Raw genomic sequence first — 26607 nt, 5'->3', positions numbered from 1 at the left:
AGACTATCCCTTTAGACTATCCCTTTAGATTAAAACAGCCTGTCAGATTATCTGTAAAATGGTGACCCCAGTGCAAAAGATAGGCTCCTTTTGTCCCAGTGGGTTATGGTCTGAAGTCTTTGTTCATTGGGCTTGTTTTCCAAAGATACCATCAGAACCAATCAGACTGGTGTCTGGAAAGTTTGAAGTGAACACCTCAGATTCTCTGTTGTGTTCTTTCAGCCCTTCCCATGCGTTTTTTGCTGGGCAAACTGTTGTCCTGCTAGGCAAGGCTGCTACTGTAGCAACGTGTCAAAGTATATAGCAGAATTCAGGTTTTCCAAGCAGAGAAAAACAGTATAATTTACCTTTGGTGTGAGATATCTATGGCAAACTTGTTTAAAATAAATGAATATATAAACAAATATTTACAAAGTTCCTGTCTCTTAAAGCAAAGACTCTTGGAGCCCTACAGTGTTTTCCCCTGCAGTTTCAGATCTACTGCTCTGACAGTCCATTCCAGCCCCCCCTCCCCTCCTCTCAGAAGTCTCATTGGCCCTCCTGAGATAAACAAACAAGAAAACAGTCGTTTGGCGCATCTGTAATCACCTTAGCTATATCCGCTGGAACTGAGGGCTTTTAATTTGTCGCGCTTTTAATTTGTTTTCACAGCAGTTTCAAGCAAATTGAATTTGTTAATTAAAGCAGCAAAATGAAATGCTGAGCATTATTGACGAGGTGCTAATTGGGTTAGTGTGGAAATTGGAAGTGGGGATGAATTGGGGTGGGAGGGGACTAACGAGAGAGGGGGGGGGGGGGGGGGTCATTTTGGGGTATCAATAGTCAGGACAAATCACATTACAGAATAGTGCAAGAAAGGCAACATGCCAAGTGGCCCCATGGTGGCTACATTAAGCTCTGGGTGTGTATGTGTGTGTACACGACACAACCCCCAAGGCTGTTTTTTGGCAGTCATACACAAACATGGATAGACAGTTGTACTTCTTCTTGCTTTTCATTAATGACAAGTTAACACAACACCGTGTATACACAGATGTATGCAGCCCAATTAGCAGAAGCAGACACGAACAGAGTAACAACCCCCTCATTCACATAACAGAGAACCTTTGACAATACAAGATTATATGGTGTATTAAATGTATTTTCACATGTAAAATACTGCACCTATGACATATTGTATAGAGAGAGCGGGAGTGTTTATGACTAATGACGCATCTGGCAAAATACGGCGTAGTTCCTCTCAGCTCGTCATTTCGATGATCAAACAGGGATGGAGCTATTTGAAAACAGACAATATATCGGACTTTGTCCTTTATTAGTTGTCTGCTTTCAAATAAACATAGGTGTGGCTGAATTATTTGTGCCACTTTGCTGCCCTCATATACAATCACAAGTACAACCCGAGTTCCAAAAGGTTTTAAACAAATACAGAATACGATCATTTGCAACTCTCATAAAACAATCATTTTTCACAATATACAGGACATAGAAAAGATATCAAATTTGAAAGTGAGACTCCTTATTATTTAATGAAAAATAAAAGCTTATCTTGAATTCGATGGCAACAACGCATCTGAAAAAGTGGAGCCAGGGTCAACGAAATGCCAGAAAAATAATGGCGACTGAAAGGAAACAGCTGCAGAAATACATATGATGCAACTAATCAGATTGATTGGCAACAGGTCACTAACATGATCAGGTATAAGAGGAGCACCTTAAAGAGACAGTCTTTCAGAAGTTAAGATGGGCAGAGGTTAAGCAATCTTTAAAAGCGATTCCTTCATGTAAAATTGCGAAAACTTTGAATAGTCTATCACCTACACTACAGTCTATAATATCATCACAAGATACTGAGGCATTTGGAAACATTTGTGTGCACAAAGCACATAATCAAAACTCAGTACTGGATGGACGTCATCTTCAGGTGGCGCGACATTACAACAAGTTTTTCACTGTAATATACTATACTAAAGCCCCATATGTGAACATTAGCCAGAAACACTGCTGTTATCTCAGCACCAATCCTTATTTAAATGGACAAAGGCAAAGCGTAAACTGTTCTGTGGTCAGAAGAATCAAAAAGTTTGGATTGTTTTTGGAAATCATAAAGCTGCATCCTTTGGACTGAAGAGATGAGGGACCATCAGGCTTGAAATCAGCACCATTTTCAAAACTCAGTATCTCTGATGTAAAAGTGCCTGTGGAAATGGTAATGTGCAAATCTGGAAATTTAAAAAAGTAAATTTTTTTATTGCAGCCGAGGAAATTTTTTTAAATCCGTTCTGACTGACTTAAAGTCAAGACTAAGGGTTACAGTGGCTTTAGGGAGCGGACACACTGAAAGATTTCAGCAATCTCTACTAGATGCATAATGCAACATTCCAACAATAAGCTGAATACACAAGACTGCTGTCTTTGAACCTCTCACTGAGCAACGTGGGACCACCGTTTTGGAACCAGATCAACAAATCACATCACAATTCTTTCGCTTGGGTCATCGTTCATCTAGGAAAGGCAAAATGTGCATCATACATAGCTTGATCACATCACCTACTCCACCAATTTTCCCTCATTCATACTCAGTCACTCACTCATCTAGAGGGTCAGTCTTGGCATTAGCATTCAAAGCAGATCATTTCTCCCTTGAAACATACGTCATTCAAATAAACACAAAGGTGTTTTCCAGTTTTTTCATTTAGCATATTTGCAGCTTGATGAAGTAGTAAGCCTGCCTCGATTGGTCACAACTTATTTTTACTTGGAGCATTCCTTACTGGGCTGTGACATCATTATGAATACAGAAGAAACGTTCCAAAGTCAGCCTGGTCTTTGAGCTTAAGCACGCAAGCTATAAAAGGCAGAGAAGTTTGAATGAACATTGTGTTATATAAAGACTCTGAAGGAGGACTGTTGGGAATGTGCAGCCCAGAGAAAGTCCTGTGAACTGGGGTAGATAGAAAGTTGTTGGTAAGTACTTTCTATATCCTGTGAAGGATATCTTTGTTTGCAACAGTGTGACTGTAACATAGTCATTCATATCATTAATGGCTTGAACGGAACTATTAAGGGATTTCTAAGAATGACTAGTGTTTGTCTGTATATATACACGCACACATATATATATCTATATCTATATAGATATATATATGTATATATATATACATATATATATGCATATATATACATACATTATTTTCCTTTAATTTTTTTTGTACAATCCATATGTTGTGAAGCACCTTTTCACATGCAAGTGAAACTACTAATTATCTTGCCTCTCTGCCAAACAGTCTAGTATTAACCTTCACTCCTTGACTAGCTCATTGACCCCTAAAAGCTATGCTGAGCTGATCAGTGTTAAGACCACCGAGTCTCCCTTCGGGTATGTTGGCCCAGTGCACTATTAATGAGAAGAATTCCCTCAATTTGCTTGAGATTAACAAGGGTGAAGATGGAGAAGTGTTGAGTTGGGAAGCTGACAGACATGGAGGGAGAATGATGGAATAAAGAGAGAAATAACTGAAAGAGTCAGATTAGGAAAGAAATCACAGGGGAATAACAGAGGAAAAAACATGAGAGAGAGAGGACAAAGGCAGGGAGAGAGATAAGAGGAGTGGGACATGAGCAGTGAGCTGGGTGAGATCCCCAGCAGTGGTTAAATTAGGGAGGTGATTATCGTACTAATTACAGGCCGAGCTGCTTCACTGATAATGTCCCAGCCCTCACCTGACAACGCTCAGTGCCCTATTATCCGTAATGCTAGAAATATCTAACTGTACAAATGTACAGTACTGATGGGTTGGTATTAAAGAATTGGGAGACTACACCATGGCCTTTGTAAAAGGTGTAGTAAGGTCCTCCCTCTCCGCTTTTTAAATCCACATATAGCTTCAAACCACAGCAACTGAATGAATACAAATCACGTATTTACAGTGAAAACTATAAGAATATTACATATACTGCTACTATATATTATCTTGTACAAAGAAAAAGTTGACAGCTTTATTGCTGAAAAAAGAAAAGTTGTCGCCTTCTATCTGAAGCACCTAGTTTTAGCTCTTGTAATTCGAAGCCATCTCTCCCAAGGGCACAGCATGCTTTGTGCTCTGATTGGTCAGCTGATTTATATAAAATGGTGGTGTGGAAGGCAGCTAGAATGGCCCATTCCAACCTCCGCCATAAGGCTAATAACTAAAACTCTCAGAGACTTCACTAATGCCCCAACTGCAGTGACTCGGAATGGAGTAAAAGGGAGAATCTTTGAGGAAAAAACATGTTGCTTGGAACCTACACATTTTCGCCAAAGAATGAATAAAAGAAAGAAACCCACACCTGCCGAATGTATTCCACTGTATGAATTTCTATGTTGCGTGTGTCACTCACATTCTGGGATATATTTCTATATTATATTAGCAAACCATAAAAAAAAATCAGAAATTTCATTAATGTAATAAATGGAATGATGGAAAACACAAACAATGTTGTAAATATGCGCTTAAATGACTTCCATGGCCTTGGTGAAAGGACAGGACAACTACGTGCATACGTGACAAATTCCAAACTATGAGAAAGTCCTGCAGGAAAGTCTGCCAACAACTCACGTAGTGAGTATACACACAAAACAATGTTCCCATACTAACCCAATTAAGACCTTACTTTTATAGTATAAATTGAAATATGTGTGAATTATCCTGCATGCAGCTCATGTAAACACTGGTCAGTCACTGTCATGCTGATGTGCATGAAAGTGAAGCCGATGAATCGACACAACATGCTGAAAGTAAAGATTGGAATGGGGGAAATAAATTCCTTCAGTGTGGACTGTGGCTTTCTAAACTGAAAACCAGCAAACACTCATAAGGAGGTTGGCTGGGTTGTGGAGGTATAAACCAAGAGATGTGAGAAACCTGTGCTTGATTCCTACAAGTGTCTGTTTTAATCATTTTTTTACATTTTTGTTTTACTTTGGACATCTTTATTATAGTTCTCTTTTAAGTGCTTTGCCTTTTCCTTGACTTTCTCTCTCCCTGGTTAGCTTTACACGACTCAGCTACTTGGTTAGGGTTATGTGAAGTTTACATTTTAACTAAAACACGGCTCTTCACAACCCCGAATATTCCACATACAGCTTCGTGATGTGACAAGGCAGAGGAGTCCGTTGTTTTTCCATTTGGACTTTTATTTTTACCTCTTTTCTGTTGGTGGCTGTGAAACATTGTGACATATCCCTGGTTTTTAGACACAAAGAAAGTTTCTTTCTTTTCAACAGGGCTGCAGAAAGCGCAGGCCCTCTAGCAGATTCAAGTGTTATTACAGTTGAGTATGGGCTTCATCACTTGTCACTGACTTTGTCCTCTGCAGCCCAGCTTATCATGAGGTTATGAATCTGTCCTTGACCACCCTCACAAACAGATTGAATAAAGTAAAGCATGTAAAGCTGTAAAGCATTTCCACAAGGTCTGTATTTCTACCTGTAATACCCCATTTGGAGAGGGGGAATTTGAATGCCATTCACGGCCCCTATTACCAAATGTCCTCATCTAAGAGAGTGCACTCAGCAATACGAATCAATCTGAAAGGGATTGAATTGTTGGGCGCCACTATATTTTATGCTGCCAGTAAATATATCTATCTTGTTCATAACAATTTGCTGCTCTGTGTTTTGTAATCATAAAAAGGATAAGTTTGGGGGAGATACGAGAGCCGTTCTTTTGAGAGTGCTGATTACAGTAGGCACCATCTGCGTGGAGCCCACAGCTGCCTGCTTCATCAGAATACCTAATATTCCAATGGAGTGCTCTAAATACCTGGCAAGCCCAAGTAGATAGATAACAAAGAGCCTATTAAATAATGGACAAAGTGGCCTGTGAAGGTAGGGGTGGGAGATACAGGAGTGTGTGGTGGGAATTAGTCTCTTAGCTACACACACACTCGGAGATGAGATAGCCCCAAGTTCTAATTAAAATTCTCATTCCCATCTAAGGTGGTAATTTGATCTAAGAGAAGAGTGGAAAGTTTGATGTTTTTCAGACAGCCTCCTGTTCCTGCTCCCTCTATATCCCTGTGTTCCTCTTTCCTCTGTCTTGATCAAAATCAGTGTTATCTGTCCAACCTGGTAATTCTTCCTTGCCCTTGCTCCCCCTCAAAGTCATGTTGGAAACATCTCATGAACGGCACCCCCAACATGCAGTGTGTGGTATGATATAGTTCGTCAGACAAAACAATAAATGATCCCTTATGAGATTCAATTATTTTGCAATTGATCATTTATTTGAAAAGCAACTGTCATATTTCACTGAAAAAGATAAAGTAATCGTGGAGAATATGACATTTTGTTGGCTGCAGCACTAGTTAAATCAGCTGACACCTGTACAAATGTTGCTTTAATCGTGTGCTATAGTTGCATTTTTTTTTGTTACGAACTGAAAAACAGACAAAGAGAGACAATCAAAGCAAATTAGAAAGTTGACTTCGTTAAAACTCAGCGTAACAACGGCAGGACATTCGACAAACAAAAGGCAGCCGCAGACACACGCAGCTTGAACACAGAGTAAACCTGCGAGCTAACAAAAGACGGGAGACATCAGGGGGAAACGCAGGTAAAGTGGCTGAGCAGCTGGAAAGTGACAAACTGGCAACTAACAAAGGTAGAGCAGCTCTTTAAATACGATAAAATGCCACTCATAGGACTCAGGTGAGCAGAATGAAACAATCAGAAAAGAAGGGAAAGACCACAGGGACCGGAAGTAAAATAAGACGAAGAAGAGAGCTTTTTCCAAGTAACAGGCAAAACACAGAAAAATAACCATGACAAGATTTGAATCTGTCCACTCTACTGTATTTCTATTCATATGGCATCATGCTTCTCTGTGGAAGAATTACCGGACCAGGAGAAGCATAAAGAGAAGTCTTGTCAGGCTGTGAGCTGTGAAAGGGGTATTTTAGACAGGCAGTACTTTGTTTGGCATCCCTGAGGCATTAGAACTGAGCAGCAAATGAAGGAACGTGCTTAGTTGTCAGTTTGAACTCCTTTCCACTCCCTAAAACCGTGCCAAGGCAGCCACACCGGCATGCCAGTACATCTGTGTTGACCTTAAATGGCATTAAATGTATGTGGATATGTTGATTTCCCGTGCTTGGTAAGGGAGAAACAAACCCTCCCCTCACATGTTTTATCGCCATTTATCGTCAAGATGTTAACTGACCACAAAACTGTGCACAATCGCAGTGTGCTTAAATAATATGTCCATACGAAAAATGACATCTCGTGTCCTCAAAAACGGTGGGATTATTAATGTTTAGCTTTAAAAACAAAAGAGGGGAGCGGGTTGGTCGAGCCCACTGACAGAGAGACAGGTGCTGGATGTACTGAGGCCATAATAGATTCATGCTTTTAAATTGCGACTTGTTTTGTCAGTCGTGTTTACCGTAGTGCACTCATTTTCTTCTTTCCATCTAATAGTCACTCTAAGCATCTCTCCCCTGCTTTCCCCTTTCCTCCGTCCTTTTTTTCCACCTCATTACTTCTAAACAATTATATTTTGGTAGAAAAAGCCTCTCAGTCGCAGCCTGCTGCTGGCTAAAATGAAAACAGTCAGCGCAGAGGCAAGACGATGGATCACAGTGTCAACACCAAAGTTATCATCACCTTGCTTGATTTATTCTTTTTTTGGTGTTTTCTAGTACACTTTGCAAACACACACCAGCACAGATGGACAAGCGTACACATGCGGAAAACACACTCAAAGATCTCACAGATGAGCGGACTGCCCGGGGTGGCATTAAGGGGCTAACTGAATTGCTATCGCTCTGACAGAGGGCCTTCATTGAGGCTGTAAAATTAAACAGCCAATTTCACCTGGTAATTGGATGGTGAAATATTTGTGGTTAAAGTATCTGCTGTGAGACAGCAGCATAAAGCAGAGAAAAGAGTGAAAAGACAACGCGGTTCCTCACTCCTTACAGTCACAGTGGTGTAAAAGGAGTCGACTCTCCATAACGCCACACTGAGTCTTTCCGGGACCTTCTTTGCTGTTGAGCTGCAGAGAGAAAACAAAACAGGGGACATGGTTCTCCTGACACATCTACCGTTTAAAACAAGGTTTGTTGGGATGATGCTGTTGGTATTCAGATCAACACCAGCCTAATAATATTTATCTCTGGGTCAGATATTAAATATTCTTTTAGTTATTCTCTTCCAAGCTGCAAAAGCAGAGCCTTTAATTGCCATAAATATACTCTAATTAGCAGGCATGAGCTCCTGTGATGTTTTTCGCCCGGGTCATATATATTTTGCAAAAATAGCATTTACACTACAGCGTAGTATTTGCTAATTATCAGCATTTGAAAGAGGGCATAAGGCTATACGCCGGCAGATGGCAATACCTCAGGGGTTAGGCTTCCTTTTTCTCACCATGCTGTGTTTGCCAATATAAGCTACAGAGATGCCACCCTTGGGTGGAATGAACTTTTCGTCTAGAAGTGAGTGCCTTTGCTCGGATCAAACACTCAAATGAGCCGTGATGATGAGCCTGGTGATACACGCTGCTGTCTCCAAGCCTCAGCCACAGAGGGCCTCCTGTATTAGCCCATCCCTCCATCTTCTCACATTCCTTGCCCTTAACCTCGGGCTCTAGTGTTTGATCTTAACTTCAGAAAACCTTTAAATTTTTTAGTCTAAATTTTGCGTCTGGCCCCATGCCGCTTGATAATTGGTTCTTTTATTACTGACCGATGCAGAGGGGTCTGCTGAAATGTGTGTTTTCCCAACACACAGACCTCCGCTCTTGTGGCAGCTACCAATCATGACTGTTGTTGCTGAGGAGCATTAGAGGCACTCTTATTGGGGTTGCATGAACTTTTAGGAATACAGATGAGGGTGGTTGGATTAAAGAGAGTGACTTTGATATGACCTTGGGATTTCAGTCGGGCACAAGTTTTTAACATCTCATGAGCACACATGGATTAACATCACATTGGGATTGTTTCATATGCAGGCAAGACAAGACCCATTCAGTCAGGCATGACTGCTTTTAAAAAAAATAAAAAATTAATTACTAATCCCTCATTGTCTCTATTTAAAACATCTGCAATTAATATCCATTCCTTTTCCTTTCTGGTGCCATCTATAAAAAACATCTGTGGTGTCACATGACACTTTATAGTTTCTAAATGTTGAACCTCGATTATCCTAGGTGAAAATCCTGTACCAGCTGACTTTCTCTGGTGCCATCCATAAAATGGACAAAACCACGGGGGCCTGAGTGGTGAAGCCAGAGATGAAAAGGGGAACATTACTCAGAGTTTGGGGTTGACTCGAAAAAACACCTCTTCCTCTAACAGTAACCCATTAAACTTCTGTCACGAAACATGTTCCCTACACATCTTTATGGAATCATTCACTGATCAGTGTGCTGGTGATGAGTTTGAAAATAGTTCTATCATCAAAAATGATAACCTGTTTGTCTGATCAGGTTCTACAGCTCTCACCTCTTGTGTGAATACGTCCGGCTCAAAAACAATGTTTAGCATATTGTTTGTGAAATGTCTGGCGACTGCATCGCAGCAGGCAGGTTCTTGTTAACTTTAACCTTCTGCTTCCTAGAGACACCAGTATAAGGTCTGAATGTAATAACATTAGCAAGACATTGTTGCCCTAAGGTTGGTCAGATTAGCTTGCAGTTGTGTGGCTGTTGTGTTACTGACTGAATCTGAAGATGTTTTAGGGTTGAAGTTTCAGAGCGTAGATTTGGACTTGAGGGGTAAAAATGTCATCACATGCTTCTTTTTGCCACAACCACAACTAATCTCTAACCTTGATTAAGCACATTTTTTCACTCATCTTAAAAAAGCACTTTGAATCACTGAACCCAACAAAATATCTAGAAAGAGGTCATCTGTAAAATGTTTGGAAGGAAGTGGTGAATGGTGCCTGTTGAGATGCTGATTTGGGTCGTCAGAAATACTGTTACAGTCTACAAAACCTGACTGGTTGTGACTAAACATTGCTTCAACAGGGCACTGAAGTTGTGCCCTACAGCTGATCAGCTGTTTCATCCATGCTTCACCAGTTTACAGGCTACCGGCTGACTGGCAACATATCATGCAGGTAAATGTGGCCAAAGCAATCATAGCCTTCTGTCACTCCGTCGGTGCTAATGGCAAACCAATTTTCCCCATCACCTCTTAATGTACATTTTCCATAGTTAAAGTACATGTTTGTTGGTCTCTTGCCACTATCCTTGTTCCTGAGTGCACTATTTCAAACAGTTTATTTGGGGTAAATGTCGGACTGATTGAAAAGCTATGTTTCAGAAACATCGTTGCCATGAAATATACTTTTTACCAGCAAAGGTAGTTGCATGTAATTAATTCAATCAGAGATGGATAAAGAAATATCTTGCAATTGCATACTTTGCTCAGCACACCAAAACACCTTTTGAAAACCTGTTTGCAGTAAACAATACGCATTGGGGGCCAATAACTATTCAGCCTGTTTAACTTGCACATCAACAGTCTTGTCAGCCAGCCAGCCAAGCAGTCAGTGTCAGCGATGAGACAAGGCCATAATCCAATTCTGGTTTTTACACGGCATCATGCCTTTACCTTTGACAGCATGATTGATGTGTATGTAAATGTGTTTTGAGGAGGGCTGTGAGCAGCTAGTTAAAGCAGACATTTAGAGCTGCCCTGTCAAAGACAAATACAGGGATGGTGGGAGACATAAGAAGTAGAAGGAGGAGAGACAAAGAAGAAGGAATCAAAAATAAAGACAACTATTGATCCATAAATGAAGGAAGATGGACATTGGGAGAGCCCTTGACAAGACGTAATGTACCTCTTGAGCTTCTCTCTGAATTCATAGAGTCAGTCTGACAGCTCCACAATGGGATACTATGGGGAGTCTCTATCAAACACACACGAGCAGAAAAAAAGGAGACTGTCTTTTCAAATGCCTTCCCTATTGTCCTCCTTCGCCCCAGCCTTTCTCCTCCCTTAACCATTCTGTAAGTCACAAGATTAAAAGCACCGAACCTTGAGGTCGCGACAATAACTAGACGGCAGGTTTATTTCCAGGCGAGGCCAGTGAGCATAAGTGCTGTGTGTCTAATTGTATGACGCGATGTACATGCGTTCCTGTGAGCATGGCTGTGATTGCACACATTCTTTGTCTGTCCGTGCTTCTCGTGGGTTCATGTGATACTGTCAAGTGGGAACTACAAGTTCAACAACTTTAAGGGAGGTGTTGGTGACATGAACTTCACATCTGTCTGCCTGTACCCTGCAACCAAGGAAGGAGGAGAAATAAGCTGAAGAGTAGGAGATAAATAGAAAGAAGTCTAGTCTCTGTCACTCAAACATGCATCGGCTAGTATTTGAAGGCATTGGCCAATGGAGCCAAGCCAACCCTCTCATCTAAGCATAAAGGCAGATATCTGTATAAATGGCACTGCACTGGTGATCTGTTTGAATATTGTCAATCTATCATCCTAGACAATATGTTGAATGTGTTCATTTTTATCTTGACTGGCAATCTGGGTCCAAGAAAGCTTAAAATGATAGGCAATACTGGCTAAAATCATTCGTACTACTGCTAACTTTTGAAATTGGAGAGGTACAATCTAAGACACAAATTTAATAAGATCACAGTGGATTAAAAAACAAAAAACATGGATTGGCTGAAACAAAAATGCAGAGAAGAAATTGTAGGTTTCCTAAATGCAGCTAAACTGACAAAGTACTTACATTGCTTCTTAGACCCTTTTAAAGTTTTCACACTTTATCATGTTTCAGTTTGTGCATTCATGCTCCTCGTCACATTCCTGTCTCACAGATCTAGGAACATTTCTCTCAAACTCGTGGCTGAGTTTTCGAAGTTTTCTCTTGTTTTGTTTTTAAATAATTAATGAAACACTTTAAAAAAAAATCTGTTTTTTACTTGTCTTTATGGAAAATTGTGCTCACTCATAAGTAAAACAATCAATTTAAAACATTTTAAGATGATTCTGAAACATAAAGAAATGGAGTGGATTTAGTTATTTATTTGTTTTTTTTTCAATAATTAGCATTTAATCAATATCATTACAAGTATTTATACTAATGTAGTGGAATAAGAAATAGTTTCTTCTGTTATTTCACTGGCACTTTTTTGCATTTCCTCCTGCCACTCCACTCCTTATAACAAGCTGGAAAGTGTTGCCTTCTCATTAAAGCAGACCTACACAGGAATTGTTCATCAGAACGACGGCTCCTTTCAAGCTCTGTCTTCCACAAAAGAATTGAGGAGGCAAACTTGAAAAGAGAAGGCACATGTACATGACATCTCTGAAAAGTGTGAGGCAAAGAAATGGAAAATGAAGACATTTTTCTTTGAGACTGGTGTTGATTATCTTGCTCCCTTGCCATCAATAGGAACTCCTGCATGGAAATAGAGAAATGGATTGATAGGATGCAGAATAATAATTTCCCATGAAATGTTTCCACAGCCAACAGATGGCATCAAACAAAGAAACAAAAAATAAAGAGGGAGAAAGTGTGAGGGAGAGTGCTACAGAAAGAGAGACCCCACACATCTTCACCATGCCCCTGAGTGCCCTGTGGGCCTGCACTCTGCTCCGCTGTGACTCTGATGAAAAGGAGGCCTCAATTCCTTTCAATTTGGCCAGTGAGCCCCAGTCCTGTTAAAGGCAATCGACTGGCTGAACACAGGCACTATATCATAATATGTAGGTGCAGACAAGCCCTGCAGAGGAAGGAGGGACTCTGGCATCCATCTCTCTCAAACTCATGCTGACGCTCAACCATAAGGGAGAAACATGCACGTGCACACACACACACATGCAACAGTGACAGAGCAGGAACGCGAGAAGTGAGACAGAATAGAAAAGTGGAGGAAAAATGGGACCCGTCACTTCCTTCATTTTTTTTTTTTTTTTTCTCACTTCAGGTAAAGACAAGAAAGAGAAAAGAAAATGTATTTTGTGCGAGTGGGGAGTAGGATGGTGAGGAAAAGGATGAAAAAAAACACCTGTTTGGATGAGAGTAAGGTGTTTGCTTGTGGTTGGTAAAAGCTTCTGTAGGCGTGGGCAAGCCAGCAGCTTGGCTAGAGCTATTTGTTATCAGGGGTCTCCAGGCCCCCCGGGCGTGCCGAGCCGCTGGCCCAAGTCAGAGGGGCTGAGCCTGTGGGAGGGTGAGGAGTCAGAACCCTTGTTCAAGGATGGATGAGAGGCCAATAAACTGGAAAGAGCAGCAAAAGCTTTAAAAGGGTTGTAAATAGCACATGAAAGATCTTATTAATCTGGCAAATATTCTGTTTATTGACATCCTCTTGCATTTCCTGCCTTGAGTGCAATTAAATGTCAAATACCCAAGAGCTACAACAAAGCCACGTAGCCAATATATTCACGTGTATAGTAAATGGTGACCCTTCTAGGCTTCTGGTACACACTTTGGATGTAAGAACATAGAGCATTCGTACCTCTTCATCCACTTAAGTGGCTGTGAAAGTGTTAACTCTGAGAAAGCTCAGTGTAAGGGCTCAGGTCAACGAGCTGATAACATGTGACGCCTGATCTGCTTCATAAAGAATTCGTAACACACGCGGTTATAGAGTGGTGGGGTCTATAACTGCAGGCTAGGATAAAACTGCGGCAAGTTTAGCAGTTGTACAGTTTCACCTTGACCTGTCAATCACGCTTGGCTTTCGGCTCTAGCTTATCGCAAAATGTATTGGGTTGAATCAGTCCTCGGCATCTAGGATTCAAACGTAATCTAAGCCCACAGAAACACCAACCAATGTACAGTGCACATACAAATTAGTTTGCAGCCACACACTTACTGTGTTGCAGAGAGCAGTGTGCATAGACTTGTTTAAAGAGCTGAAATATCAACAAAAATGATACACATTCAAAGAATTCTTGCTTTGAAAAGTTCTTAAATGTAGTCACATGTCTTTATAGGAAATTAGAGAGCACATTCTTTGAAAAGCAGGCATTTTTACTGATAAACAGGCTCCAAAACCTGACTCGCGTCAGAGGTGTGTGGTTTCAACAGAATGGCAAACACTGCCGGTGCAGACATAAATCGATGGCTGTGTCGCAAGATTGTTCCTAAAACGTCACAAAGAATGCAGAAGAAAAACCTATGCTAAATGTCTTCTATTTGTTAAATTCAGTTAAGAACTGGATCATACTAACTCTGTGAACCCTTAAAAACTGTGAAGAGATTCAATCAAAATTGGTCACAGCATGTCCACCACCTGCAGCTGTTCAATTATCAGTACTCAGAGGTTCAAAAAAAATCTTACATACCATCCCCTTATGCCGGCTACAGTTGATTTACATGGTTTAAACAGATGTCCTCACCCAGCACAACAGGAAGGCCAAATGGAACGCAGACTCTCTGGCTTGCACTGAATGCCAATAATGCAAAGGGGAGTTATGTCTGACTGAAAAGTAGACTGGTACGGATCACATTCCACGACTCTATCTCCTGTCCACTGATGGTCATTTCTCTTCAGTCACTCCTTGCCCATTGGATGCTATAATCTGTTATGTGTTCATGAATATACATTCTACATGTAATCTTTTATTTGAGAGCATTTCAGCAGGTCTGGGTTGAAACTAAGCACATACGCCCCCTGAGGATGTTTTTGGTTTCTGTAATGTTGCTTTTGTTCACACTGCCTACGATGAAACTCTGCACTGTGGCAATTTTAATGAAAACGAAGAACAAATCTGCGGTACTCGAGCAAAAATGTATTTTTTTGTAAAACAAAAGATTAATACAAGGCTTCAGCAGCCTGAATTAGCCTCACCAAGCAAATATCTACTAATGTGTACAAACCCTTTAGTGGAAAATTCCATGTCAATGTAACCATCCCTCTGGTACATCGCAGCAAGGACAAAACTGCTTGTATTAAAAAGGTAAACACACATCGGGGTTATTCTGTCCTGCATTACAAAAAACAATATTTACTGAAAAATTTACCTCCTCACAATCTGTATGGTAAGGCTGGACAATTGAAGTCAGTATTGGTTCAAAAGAGTCTCAAAAAATGTTAAATTAAGCTACAATGACAGGGGAGTCGCACACATAAACCATGCACACACACACACATACATGCTAACACTCATACAACAATAAAGAATATGTGCCTGAAGTGAACAGGTCTAACTTTATTGTTTGCAAGTAACTTTTGACAAGTTCCTCTCCACATCCCAGAGTTGTATTCAGGGTGCTGGAAGTGAGTGCTGGAGAGCAGTCATGTAGAAAGAGAATGCTGTTACTGGAGTTATTAACAGGCTCCTGTGTTTCCCCCCTCTCAGCTGAGCTATTCAGAGCATAGCGTTCCTCATCTGCCACAAACACATGCCGACAGACAGACGCAGCAGACGGACACACCGCACACCCCCTTCCACGCGCTGTGCAGTAATATGTTTTTTGCCCATTTACAACAAATTAAGTTTCCCTCAAAGTGAATTTCAAGCTTGGCTGCTTTTGGAGGGCGAGCAACTCTCTTTTCATTAATTTTCATTCTTTTCCCTCGAACAAATGATCTACTGTACAGCCTGCTCTGCGTTACTCTTTACTCACTGTCTTTACGTTCTCTTGTTTTCTCCCCTCCTTGCCCTCTTTTTCCCGCTTGCTGTTGAATTTGGGCCAGGCAATGGAAAGCAATTACACTGTCAAAGAGGTGTATTCTGATTTATTAAAAGCCTTAAATGCTATCTGTTTTGCCCCTCTTTGTGTCCCCCTTGGGAGCTGAGTCCTGACAACCAAATGAGACGAAGTGAGTGCTCGCTGCTCATTGCTCCATCCTGAGAGTCATCTCAGAAGCGGGCAGAGTAAATTTCCACTGGCAGAGGAGGACAGATAGATGGCTATAATGCAGCTGTGAAGATGGTAATAGATTTTCCTCTGAAGCTTAAAAGTGGGGGACACAAAGAGACAAAAAGCACCAGAGGAATCTGTGTGGCATTCCTTCATTTCATTTTCAAAACAAAACCAAAGTGAATCGAATGAATATTTATCTGAAATGAAATAACGAAAAAAAACAAAAAACATTTGTGATATGCACATCTGCTTCAAGAGTGCAAGTTCCCATTTTGTACTCTGATCAGAAATGACTTAAAAGGAAGAGGATGAGCGCTTCATTTTCTGTTTTTCCTGTATTGTTTGTCATTCTGTGTCATTGCCCAAAAGTCATTTCTGGTCTGCGTAGTGGTCCATGTCCATGTATGCAACACATAAGCTGCTCCACAGCACATTATGCTAGTTTCAGATAAAATTCTCAAGGAATATGTTGGACGGCCTTTAACTCCCGACTCTCAAACAAAAGGTTGCACATTCACATCCCGCTCTGCGCCCACACAGCCCAGCTTACATTTTTATTTTGCTCCCACCTGCATATGGGTGGGATTATAACGTAAAAGTACATGTTTAGGCTTAGGATGATTGTACATTAGTTAGTTTTACATGCTACAAGGTACGTGGTTAGGGTTAGTAAAATGTAAACACTGTCAAAAGTGTGCAAACTACCTTTTTTTCTGGTGAGACTGGGCCATAATACGGCTGTATTCAGGCTGTTTTCAGGATATTCATATTGAGAATCAATATCAGTATCAGGAAGTCTCTTTTTTAAAATGTCATTATTGCATATGATAAACAAAGTAAGAACATATGGCAGATTATTTGTATTAATCACAATGGAGCACGCAGCCTACACGTGATAGGCTACATGGACCTACACTGACCAGAAATAGCTGCCAGGGCACGCCTCTTGTGTCCAGTGAGAAAATAAATCCAAAAAGCCAGTGCTCGTTATTGCATATTGAAAAACAAGTATTCATTCTGTTTTTGATTTTAGTTTAGAATGGAATGAACAAATGATTCCCACAGATTCAGAAGGAGAGACATATATGCTGCTGACTGCCAACAAGGAATATTTTGGAATAATGTTAATCTTCTTATCTAATTGCATAAACCAGGTTCTCAACTATCAACCTGTCAGAAAACTCCACTCCTGGGCATCGTATGCCCCGAGAACAGCCACTTCTGAGACCCTTCATTTGCTTAATTCTCATTCGTGCAAAAGCGGGAGAGACAAAAGAAGGTGCGAGCATGAGAGAGAGCAGAGACAGGGTGCTAAGCCATTAAGGTGTGAATAAGTTCCAATTTGCAAAATAAATATTATCTCTGTCTGAGTAACTCAAAATCTGTGTGCTTTTGTGCCAGCATTATAATAAGGATCAACAAGAGGTCAACACTGCGTGAACATTACCAACCAAATTCACAAACCTTCCCCTGTGATATTCTAATCTATTTATCTTGCCTTTTTTTCTCCACACACACATACACACACACAGTCGAGCTGCACCGTGTAAAACTGTAAAGTTTAACACACCACAGACTCCCTCCCTTTCACAGTAGGCTACACATTAAAAGCCATGCCTAATGCACCCCCCCTCCTCACAGACTTCACCACCTCTTCCTCATTACTGTATTCTAGATCACCAGAGAGATGCGAGAGATGCAAGGGTGCAGATGCGTAATAAAACAGCCAGTATCCTGGGGGAACCATTAGTTGGAGATAAGAGGTCTACAGCACTTTAACGTAAGGATATAGATCATAAACCCGCTTATCTTCTGGTCCCACTGGATCAACTCCGTGGTCAACTGTCTCGGGCCAAAGGACAGACTGGGTTTGTGCGTTTCTCCCCGATACTCGTGTAACCCACAAATACCTTCATGATGGTAAAAAACATCAAATACGAGAAGGGTCACTCACTTGTAAAGAAAAATATGAAGCAGGTAAAAACACAAAACAGTTGCCAAGAAACCTCCAGTGATAAAGAGATGACCTTTTCATCTTTAAAAAATGTCTTTACAATTATGATGGTGAGATGCTGTGGGCAGTGATTAACATATAACTAGATGATAAAGAGTCTTTCATTCGGATACCTATTAGCAGCAGCCGAGGAAAAATGCTAAACTTCCTCAGGCAGACAGAGAATTATTCATGACAACTGCAGAAAACGAGAAAGAAATGGCAAAAAAGTAATTTATTAAGTTAACAACTAACAGAGGCAAACTTTATCAGAACTTAGCGGAAGAATTCACAAACAAGGAGTGAAAGTCACATTCTCACCGACTGCTACAGCTGTGAGTTCTTTAGGGTTTTTTTTCTTCAGCACTTTCTTTTTTCAAACTGTTGCTTTTTTTCCCCCGTTTGAAGTTTAGGCCCCAACTGCTGCGTTCATGAACAGGATACCACTAAAGAAGCTGTTTATCTTGAGCTGTTTACTTCTCAGCTTGGGGGAAAACAGATTACTTATTTGAGTGGTGCCAGCTTGCTTGACTGGTAAAGTTTCCAAGTCCATCTTGCAATGATAACAGGGAAAAGAGAAACCCACAAACAAGACTACGTTGGGAGAATACTTAAGGTAGCTAGCGTAGTTAGCGTTATCTGTCTAATTTGCAGATGATAAAGCACTTAATAGAAAACACTGTGATGGACATGCAGGTGTCTAAAGTAACAATGTGCCTTAACTCAAGCACCATATTTCAGTAGAAATTTCACTTCACTCTGTACTCCGCTAAACTTCAAAGGGAAATGGTTAACTCAGACATACTGGTTCAGATTAAAGTGTGATTTCCATTTGTTTGGCTTAAGGATATCGTTTTAAAAAAAATCACATTCCAGATAGAAATTGCACCAAATAATCCTTTTCGTTGTAAACTGCTCGTATCTCATATATGACATCATATGAAGACAAGGCGTTTCGGTCCTCCTCGTTAAAAATTAATTTCAGGCCTGTAACATATTCCTAAAAAAAGTTGGCACAGGGGCAGTGCTACTAATGAGGTGAAAAACAATAATGTTATTTCATACTTTCCCAACCTTTTCCGATTGTGGGTTGTGATATATCAGTCAGAACCTTCACTTGTAACAGCTTATTTGCATGTTGCTTCATTGCGAGAAAGACTCAAGTTAAGGATCTGGATATTCATTCCACCACTACGAATGTGAAATGTTTGCTTCCACACAATTAGATGGCTGAATGTCCTTGTGTCTTAACAGTGTGGACTTTCACTACTGAAATAAAAAGCGAACATTCACTGGCAATGACTGGCACTTGACCAACTTGACTTTGCAGCATCACCTCATCCACTCGACAAAGTGCTGAACGCCCATTCAGGAGATGGCCTGTGAATGGCGGGCTCTCTTCATTGCAAACCAATCACGGAGACATTGGCAGAACAGCCCCAGAGTCAAGAACTCACATATCAGAGGCAGCTTTCAGAGAAATCTGCCATTAATTAGTCACTGTAATTAAAAGTGGCACTTCATCACAATGGGTAGTGTTCTGTTTGGTGATGACAATGTATGATGTGCACAAAAGCCTTGCTGAGAAGATATGAACGCCAAAAAAGCTGTTCATGTGTTCGACAGCTCAATTATTACCTGTTTATACACATTCTACATGTTTATTATATCAAGTGAAACACTAAATTTGATAATTAAAAGTCCTGATGGCAGGGTCTGCTATGATGCCCAGCTTGAGGCGTGTTGCCTGGGTTTCCTGTTTCTGCCTGTTTGCCTACCCAGGCTTCTCCGGCGTGGCTGCTGACCTTCTCCTCTCTCCACGGCTGGAGTGGCTATTGATTGAATCTTGGCACACAGTGTACAAACACAGAGATAAGGAAAGAGAGAGGCAGCCAGGCAGATATAGCTGCAGTGTCCACTCCACTCCTGTTGCTCCAGACATAGCGAAAAAAAAAAAAACATTAGTGGAGGCTCCACTGCCACTGAGCAGACACCCAGACATGGTAAATGAACAGTCATCGCACACAGGATTAGGTCTAAAATTCAATAACAACAGTGTAAGTAAAGTGGAATCATGGTAGCTGACAGTGACCGCTGCTTTTCTACAACACAGCGCAAGTGATCAATCACAATCTGGCTTTGATTTGTGGGATTTAAACTGGAAAATAGAACTGAGTGGATGTGACATCTCTGCACTGTGATGCTCAGATCAATAGTTTTATTTGATGTGACTATGTGGACCAAATCTCAGCTTATCAGTGGGCTGGGATGGGTGCTAAGGATAGGATGTAAGTTGCACGATGGCTTAAGGCTTGTCAGAGGCCTCTTCTCTCTTCCACCCTGAGATAGCTATCTCATTTACACTTTCTTTCCATCTGGTTTACAGGCAGAGACTGTGCTGTGTCAGAGGTGACTAATAGTGTCATAGCCCTGCCCTCCCCAGCGGGACTTACACAAGAAAAACCTCAAACTGCTGCCTTTGCAACTCCTGGGCAGATGCTGCCTACCGGTGGGAAGAAAAGAAAAACACTTTGTCAAAAGGCGAGCTGGGCAAATAAGGCGCTTTCAATTCCAGATGGCTGGGGGACACTTGGGGATTGTAAAGAAATAAGGAAATAGTTTGAAAGACGGAAGCGGTAGGGGTCATTTCAAAGAGGCTTGTTAGTATGGTAGCGGGTCGAAAGCCTGTTGTCTCTTTCTCTGAGTCTCTGTGGACATGGACGCCTCGGGGGGAGAAAGGGAGAGCGGTTTTCTCAGATACTGTCAGGATGGTCTACTAAAGGAAATGTTCAAACGGACAGGGACCAGAGGAGAAGACACAGATCTACCAATCCCAGCAGAGCACGCAAAGAAAGAATCTAAACCTTCTCCTCAGGGGAGTCAGGGGGATTTTTCTGGTATTTCTGTTATTTGTCTTTGTGTGAGATGTCTATCTGTCTGAGTTGAAATGTGTGTGTGTATACCTTTCAAAGCTAATGCGCAAGCTTCAGTTTCAGTTTAAGTTGTAGAGCAAATATTCACCTCTGTACATTTGAGAATCGATTTTTGTATTACAGTAATATTACAGTAATATAATCCTGATAATTAAACAACATTATTGACGTTTTTAAGTGAAAAAAACAGTGGCACTTAAAAGTTTCCAAAGCCTTTAGAGGCCAATTTTTTTCAGAAATATGACCAATCAGATCATTATATAAAGTAGAAAAAGACGACCCAATAAAGGAAATAAGAATTGGTGCTTGGCAGTTCATTTATTGAGGGAGGATAACCACAGAGCTGTGTGAGGTAAAAATATCAGAACCTCTATGAATAACAGATGTTATGAAGGTGACAGCTGAGTCAGATGTGTTCAATCAGTGGGAACAAATGCAGGAGTGAGAGGGTGGCCTGTTTAATTAAAGAGCAGGGAAAGTCTGTCAAAGTTTCATCATCACAACACGTTTATGGAAGTGGATCAAGCCATGGACACGGTAGACCTCTGAGACTCTTAGAGAATCTGGAAGGCTTATGGAAACATGAAGAAAAACAAGACCGAAATAGAACTTTTACCTTTAAATGAGCGATACTGTGAAAAAAACAGCATCCCATCATAGGAGTCATAGCCCCACTGTGAAACACAGTGGTGGTGGTGGTATCATGATTTGGGCCTGTGTTGTTGACCTGATGCAGCATAGAAAACACTGTCAGGCACAAATGCTCTGCAGTTGCATGAATGATTCATCTATCATTTGTCACCAGGAACCACAATGTATCAGATCAATAAAATACTTTCACTGGACCCAGCTGGGTAAATAAGACTATTGCCCAAGTCTTCAATGTTAGATCAATTAAAGAGTTGACTGACTGTCGACTGTCATCACAAATAAAACCTTTCTTTAGTTGCTAGTGTTGGATAGTGATTGGTCTCAAATACTTTGCCTGAGCCAAAATAGAATGGCTAGATGCCTGGAAAGATGGATTCTGCTGTGACTGGGATCTAATGAATTTCACATTGATTCATCTGCCTCGATCGACAACTTTGCTTTGTCTGGACATATATTAAGTTGCCATATACTGACTTATTCAGTGGCTGTTGGTGAAGATAATGATTCTAGATCTGGATCTTTCAGGCTTGCTGGGACACATGTCTGTGTATAATCCAGAAATTCCTTGTTATTTGAACAAGCCTTGACGTATTTTTTTGCTTTTGATAACAAGAAAGAAACAAGATGACGTGATCATAGATGATAAACAGTAGAAAAAAAAATTATTGGGAAAGTCAAGAGATAAAGACTGCAAAACCTCAACTGGCAGGGGGGAAATGAAGTGAATCTGTAGAGAATCTGAAAGTAAAATCATCCAGACCTGCCCTTTTAATTCCTTGCAAAGCTATTAAGTCTTTGCTCTTTCCATTTTCCATCAGTGAAACTGACTTTTACACTGCAGCACAACCGAAGTGAATTCACTCTGGTTCGTTGTAATTTACACATGAAATTTAACTGCTGAAATCAATATTTTGTATTATTTGTTGTGGGGTTGTGTGAAGTACTTATCAGTAGTTAATTATAACACTGCTCTCAGTTAATGTTGAAACGTGAATGTTGTCCTCGCTGTATCACCTGGTTCAGTGGATCAGTCCGGGCATACAGCCTGTCATCCATGTAGAGGAGATGGTGGATAATCGTTCGACTTCGGAACCAGTTTTCATAGCCATTCTTGTTCAGGACAGCTACAAATGCCTTGGGCTTCCACAGACAAATGGCAACTACAGAGAAACTGCAAGGAAGTCAGCCACAAAAAGTATGTAGAAAGGGCAAGGTGGGTCCAGGAGGGTCAGATGAATAACAAGATGGAGAACAAAGTCTGAGCAATCAACATGTATTCCCTTCCTGAATATCAGATATCCCGCTGGTATAACTATGTGGCCAAAGGAGGATACAAAAGCCATAGATATCAAGACAAGAAAACTCCTAATAATGCATGCAGGTTTCATCCTAAGTCTACCGCAGGACTATTTATTTAGTGATAGGAAGGAGACCGGGGCAAGTGAGCATCAGTGCCGCTATCCAGGACGACACAACAAAGATCCAGAAACCCATCAGGAAGATGGCCCCCAGTGATGAACTGCTAAGTGGGCGCCTCAGGCAACTGAAAGTCAGTGAAGGGAAGGAGAGGAGGACGAAGACGCACCATCACTGAGGGATAAGCCTCGACATGTTATGTATCACCAAAAGACTGAGGAAGTGGCTGATACCAAGAAGACAGTATCAAAGCGCTAATCATGGCAGCTCCAGAACAGGCAATGAGCACAAGAGCAATAGAGGCCAGGATCTACCGCACCAGATGGGACATCAGGATTAAGCTGTGCAAAGAGGCCTCCGAGATAGTCAGCACATAGTAGCAGGGTGTAAGATGCAGTGAGGAATGGCATGCATTTCATTTCAAATGAATTTGGATTTGAAAATGGAAAAAAATGCCTGACTTAAACAACAGAGGACACAACCTATCCCATGAAGATGAGGAGAGATAGAGTTAAACTAAAAAAAACAAAATCTTTTTACAGTATCTGAACTGGTAAAAAGGCAGGATAGATCCTTTTTTATTATTATTTAGGAACACATTACAGAAAACAAATGAGACAGCAAGATAGAAGAGCGCCAGTGCAAGTGGTCACAGATCTTATTTCTATCCTTATGAGATAACTGTACCCATTAGAAGGTTAAAGCTATTCTGGTGTCCCAGCCGTGTTCTGCTGTTTCCAAAGACTCTGCCGCGGAAATTACAGCAATCTGTCTTTAAACTTTGATGCAGTCAGAAAGCTCCCCTTATCCCTTCTCATTCCTCTCTCTCTGACCCGTGTGTGCATGTGCACGTCTGTGGAGCTGCACACGTGCATGTGAAAGGGAGGGAAGAAGCAGTAACTGCAAGAGAAGGAGCAGACAGGGAAAGAGATATGAGAGGGTGGGGCAAAGCTGTCTGCGACCAAGGCCCAGAGAACATAAAGAGAAAAATACGGTCATAAAACCTATCTATGACTATGAATACTAATACTGAGTCTGTGGGCCAAATCAACCGAGTCCGTCTGCTCTCTCTGTTCCCCGTTTTGCTGCTAAGACAAAAGATGCATCTTAAAAGTAAAGTGACACTAGTGCGCTGCACAGAGTGAATTGTAAATCTTAGTATTTACACTATGTTATACGCAGAGCAGCAGTAGTGCAGATGGAGAAGGAAGATTACGTATCAGCAGCGGTGGGACACATTAACCCACCACATGCTGGTTTTCTTAGCGTAGGAAAAATTTACATTCTACTGAAAATCAGCCTTTTTTTCATGTTGATAAATAAAACAAAAGTGAAAAATGAAAAGAAATTGCTCCGCCTAACCTCTTACACATACACTACATTTTCCTACAGCTTGCTCTCTTGTCTCTCTTACAAATCCAAAGGCCTTAAACAACATTTTTAAAATTTTTTCGACGTTTAACCATTTATTGCATGGTGTTGGCATAAAGAAACAAATACCTCATCCCCTTTGCTTTAATAGGACATATGTACATTACATCATGTTACAATAAAACCTTGTTTGTACTTCTGAGGGAAGTTCATTTGAATTTTTAAATCACTTTATGCGTCGTAATTAATTTACTGCCGTATGAACATTTCTGAAAATACGAAAGCGATATTTTGGTAATTAAATCTATGTAACTCTGGGGACTATGCTTAGAGCTTTTAAATGAGTCTAAACTGATTGTGATACCACCCTAAACAAGATGTTGACTCCTCAGTGCATTAACCTTCTCTCAAAACCTTTTAAGCAGTATTAATTGTTTACGGTGGAGTCTGCCCTTTCCCCTGATTGGGAAACCCAGAAAGAGAAGGACCCATGCACTTGAGGATCCCTACTTGTATCCAGATCTATCTAACCAGATTTCTTTTATTACTAGTCATGCGGGCCAAGTCCACATGTTAAAACTGATGGATGGTCTAAATTTTGAAGCAACAAGAGAAGATGCAAAGGATTTATCAGAGCGCGTGGCGGCTGGTGGTGATAGACTGACAGAACAGGACAGACGGTTTTGCAAATTCATTTTAATTGACCAAGTTGAGTCGCGGGAGCAACGACAGACAGCCACAGTGAAGCTGTGATCCATGAGGAGGTAATCAAATGCTTTAACCGTGACCTGCTGCCGCGAGGATGTGTGGTAATCAATAACAAAAATGAGCTTCTGTTACAACCAGTCGCCACTGCCCCAACCTGAAAACTGAAATCTTAATGTTTTCACTCGTTGTTTTTTTCAATGCTGAACTACCACTAAGGAACTTTTTTTCCCCTTAAAAATATAACCACAATTTGAACCTTATACACTCAGATTTCTTATTCACGTAACACCATAGGTCATTACATCTTTTAATTGGCAGAGACTCCCTTTTTTCTTATTTTTTTTTAACCACGCCACCAGCCGTTTCATGCCAGAATTTCTACATTTCTAAATCATTTCTGCATTTTACGGTCAAGTGGTCCTTACAAGTACCTGTACTTTCATGGTATCTTCCTTGCAGCAAGCCTTCCCTGACAAATGTTGGAGGACAGAAGAAAAAGTCGTAATCTTTCAAGCATTTCTAATGAGTTTTTCTCCTACAATTATTTGATAAGAGCAGACAAGACTGGAGGCAGCATGTATGATACACTAGCTCCTACTGCTGAGGTGAGAGCTCTGCTGATTATGCACACTGCCATTCGCACACACTCACACACCCAGAGGCTTACAGTCCGTCATCTCACAGTGCAACAATCATAATAACATGAGAGGCTGAAGTTATGACCGGCAGGCACACCTAAGTTACCAATCTGGGTCGCCTTCATCTGAACACACACATGCACACACTACACCTTATAACTCTTCCAGCTTTAATCCTCACCACCATTCGACATCTCTGCTCCAGCTATAATCATTACAGCCTCCCTCACGTTTTCTTCTCCACCTGCTCGCATCACTTTCCTTCTTTTCGACTTACCACACTGAGTCCCAGCTGTTCCCTCTGCAGGTAGGGAAGGTTTCTGCGCTCCAAGCTGGCAAGGTAATGCTGTAGTCTGGAGTAGGTGTAGGGGTAGCAGTAGGCGAACTGGTATATGTCATCCTCTCGGTCGAAGCAGAAGGCGAAAGACATGACATAGTTGCGTCTGTGATCGGGGCAACGGTAGTAGTACACATTTTTGGCCGGAAGCCTCTGCCTGTAACAGCAAAAACACAAACGCACCGTGAGGAAGAGAGGTCATTTATAGTTTGGGTTTTTCATTTAAGGACATTAAGTCTAGATGATTTAAAGTGCATCTGATGAAGATATGAAGAACGATATGACCACGGTACATTTCTCGAGCTCAAGAGACATTGAGTTCAGCTGGTAATCATCTGACTGAGGTCATAGAAAACCTCAATCACTCTATGATGCACTCGTAACAAAATCAAAAAAGCAGCAGTCATTACATATAAAAATAACCATTTGTGTAATCAATCGCCATTTCGTCATTCATTGTTACGCCATATAAACACTGCAGTCCCCATCTGTCATCTAAGATCAATGTGAGAATTATAAACAGCAAACTGTAACTGAGGAAACAATACGATGGAAGAGGGACAAATTATCCACTAATTGATGCAGCTACTTGAAATATCAACTGTCACTCCCTTATAGGACTGCTTTAACCCCCTTTCCAGGTCTGTTTAGTAATTTGTTCTGGAAAACGTATGCAAATGAACATGTCCTGTAAATTCAGCCATTCCATATAAGGTATTTTACAGTAGA

General features: G+C 41.0%; 1 protein-coding gene across 1 annotated transcript in view; it reads right to left on the bottom strand.

Moving 5' to 3' along the window:
- The window catches only part of LOC140311949 (cytosolic carboxypeptidase 6-like), a 265883-nt gene that overhangs the window by 108964 nt on the left and 130312 nt on the right, over window positions 1-26607 (bottom strand). The window contains exon 5 of the mRNA XM_072389569.1: window positions 25819-26035. Coding sequence (XP_072245670.1) covers window positions 25819-26035 — 217 coding nt within the window. The remainder of the gene's footprint in view (window positions 1-25818; window positions 26036-26607) is intronic.

This window comes from Leuresthes tenuis, unplaced genomic scaffold (assembly GCF_036924035.1).
Source record: "Leuresthes tenuis unplaced genomic scaffold, fLeuTen1.0.hap1 SCAF_7, whole genome shotgun sequence".
Taxonomy (NCBI): domain Eukaryota; kingdom Metazoa; phylum Chordata; class Actinopteri; order Atheriniformes; family Atherinopsidae; genus Leuresthes; species Leuresthes tenuis.
This window is presented reverse-complemented; position numbering and strand designations above follow the sequence as displayed.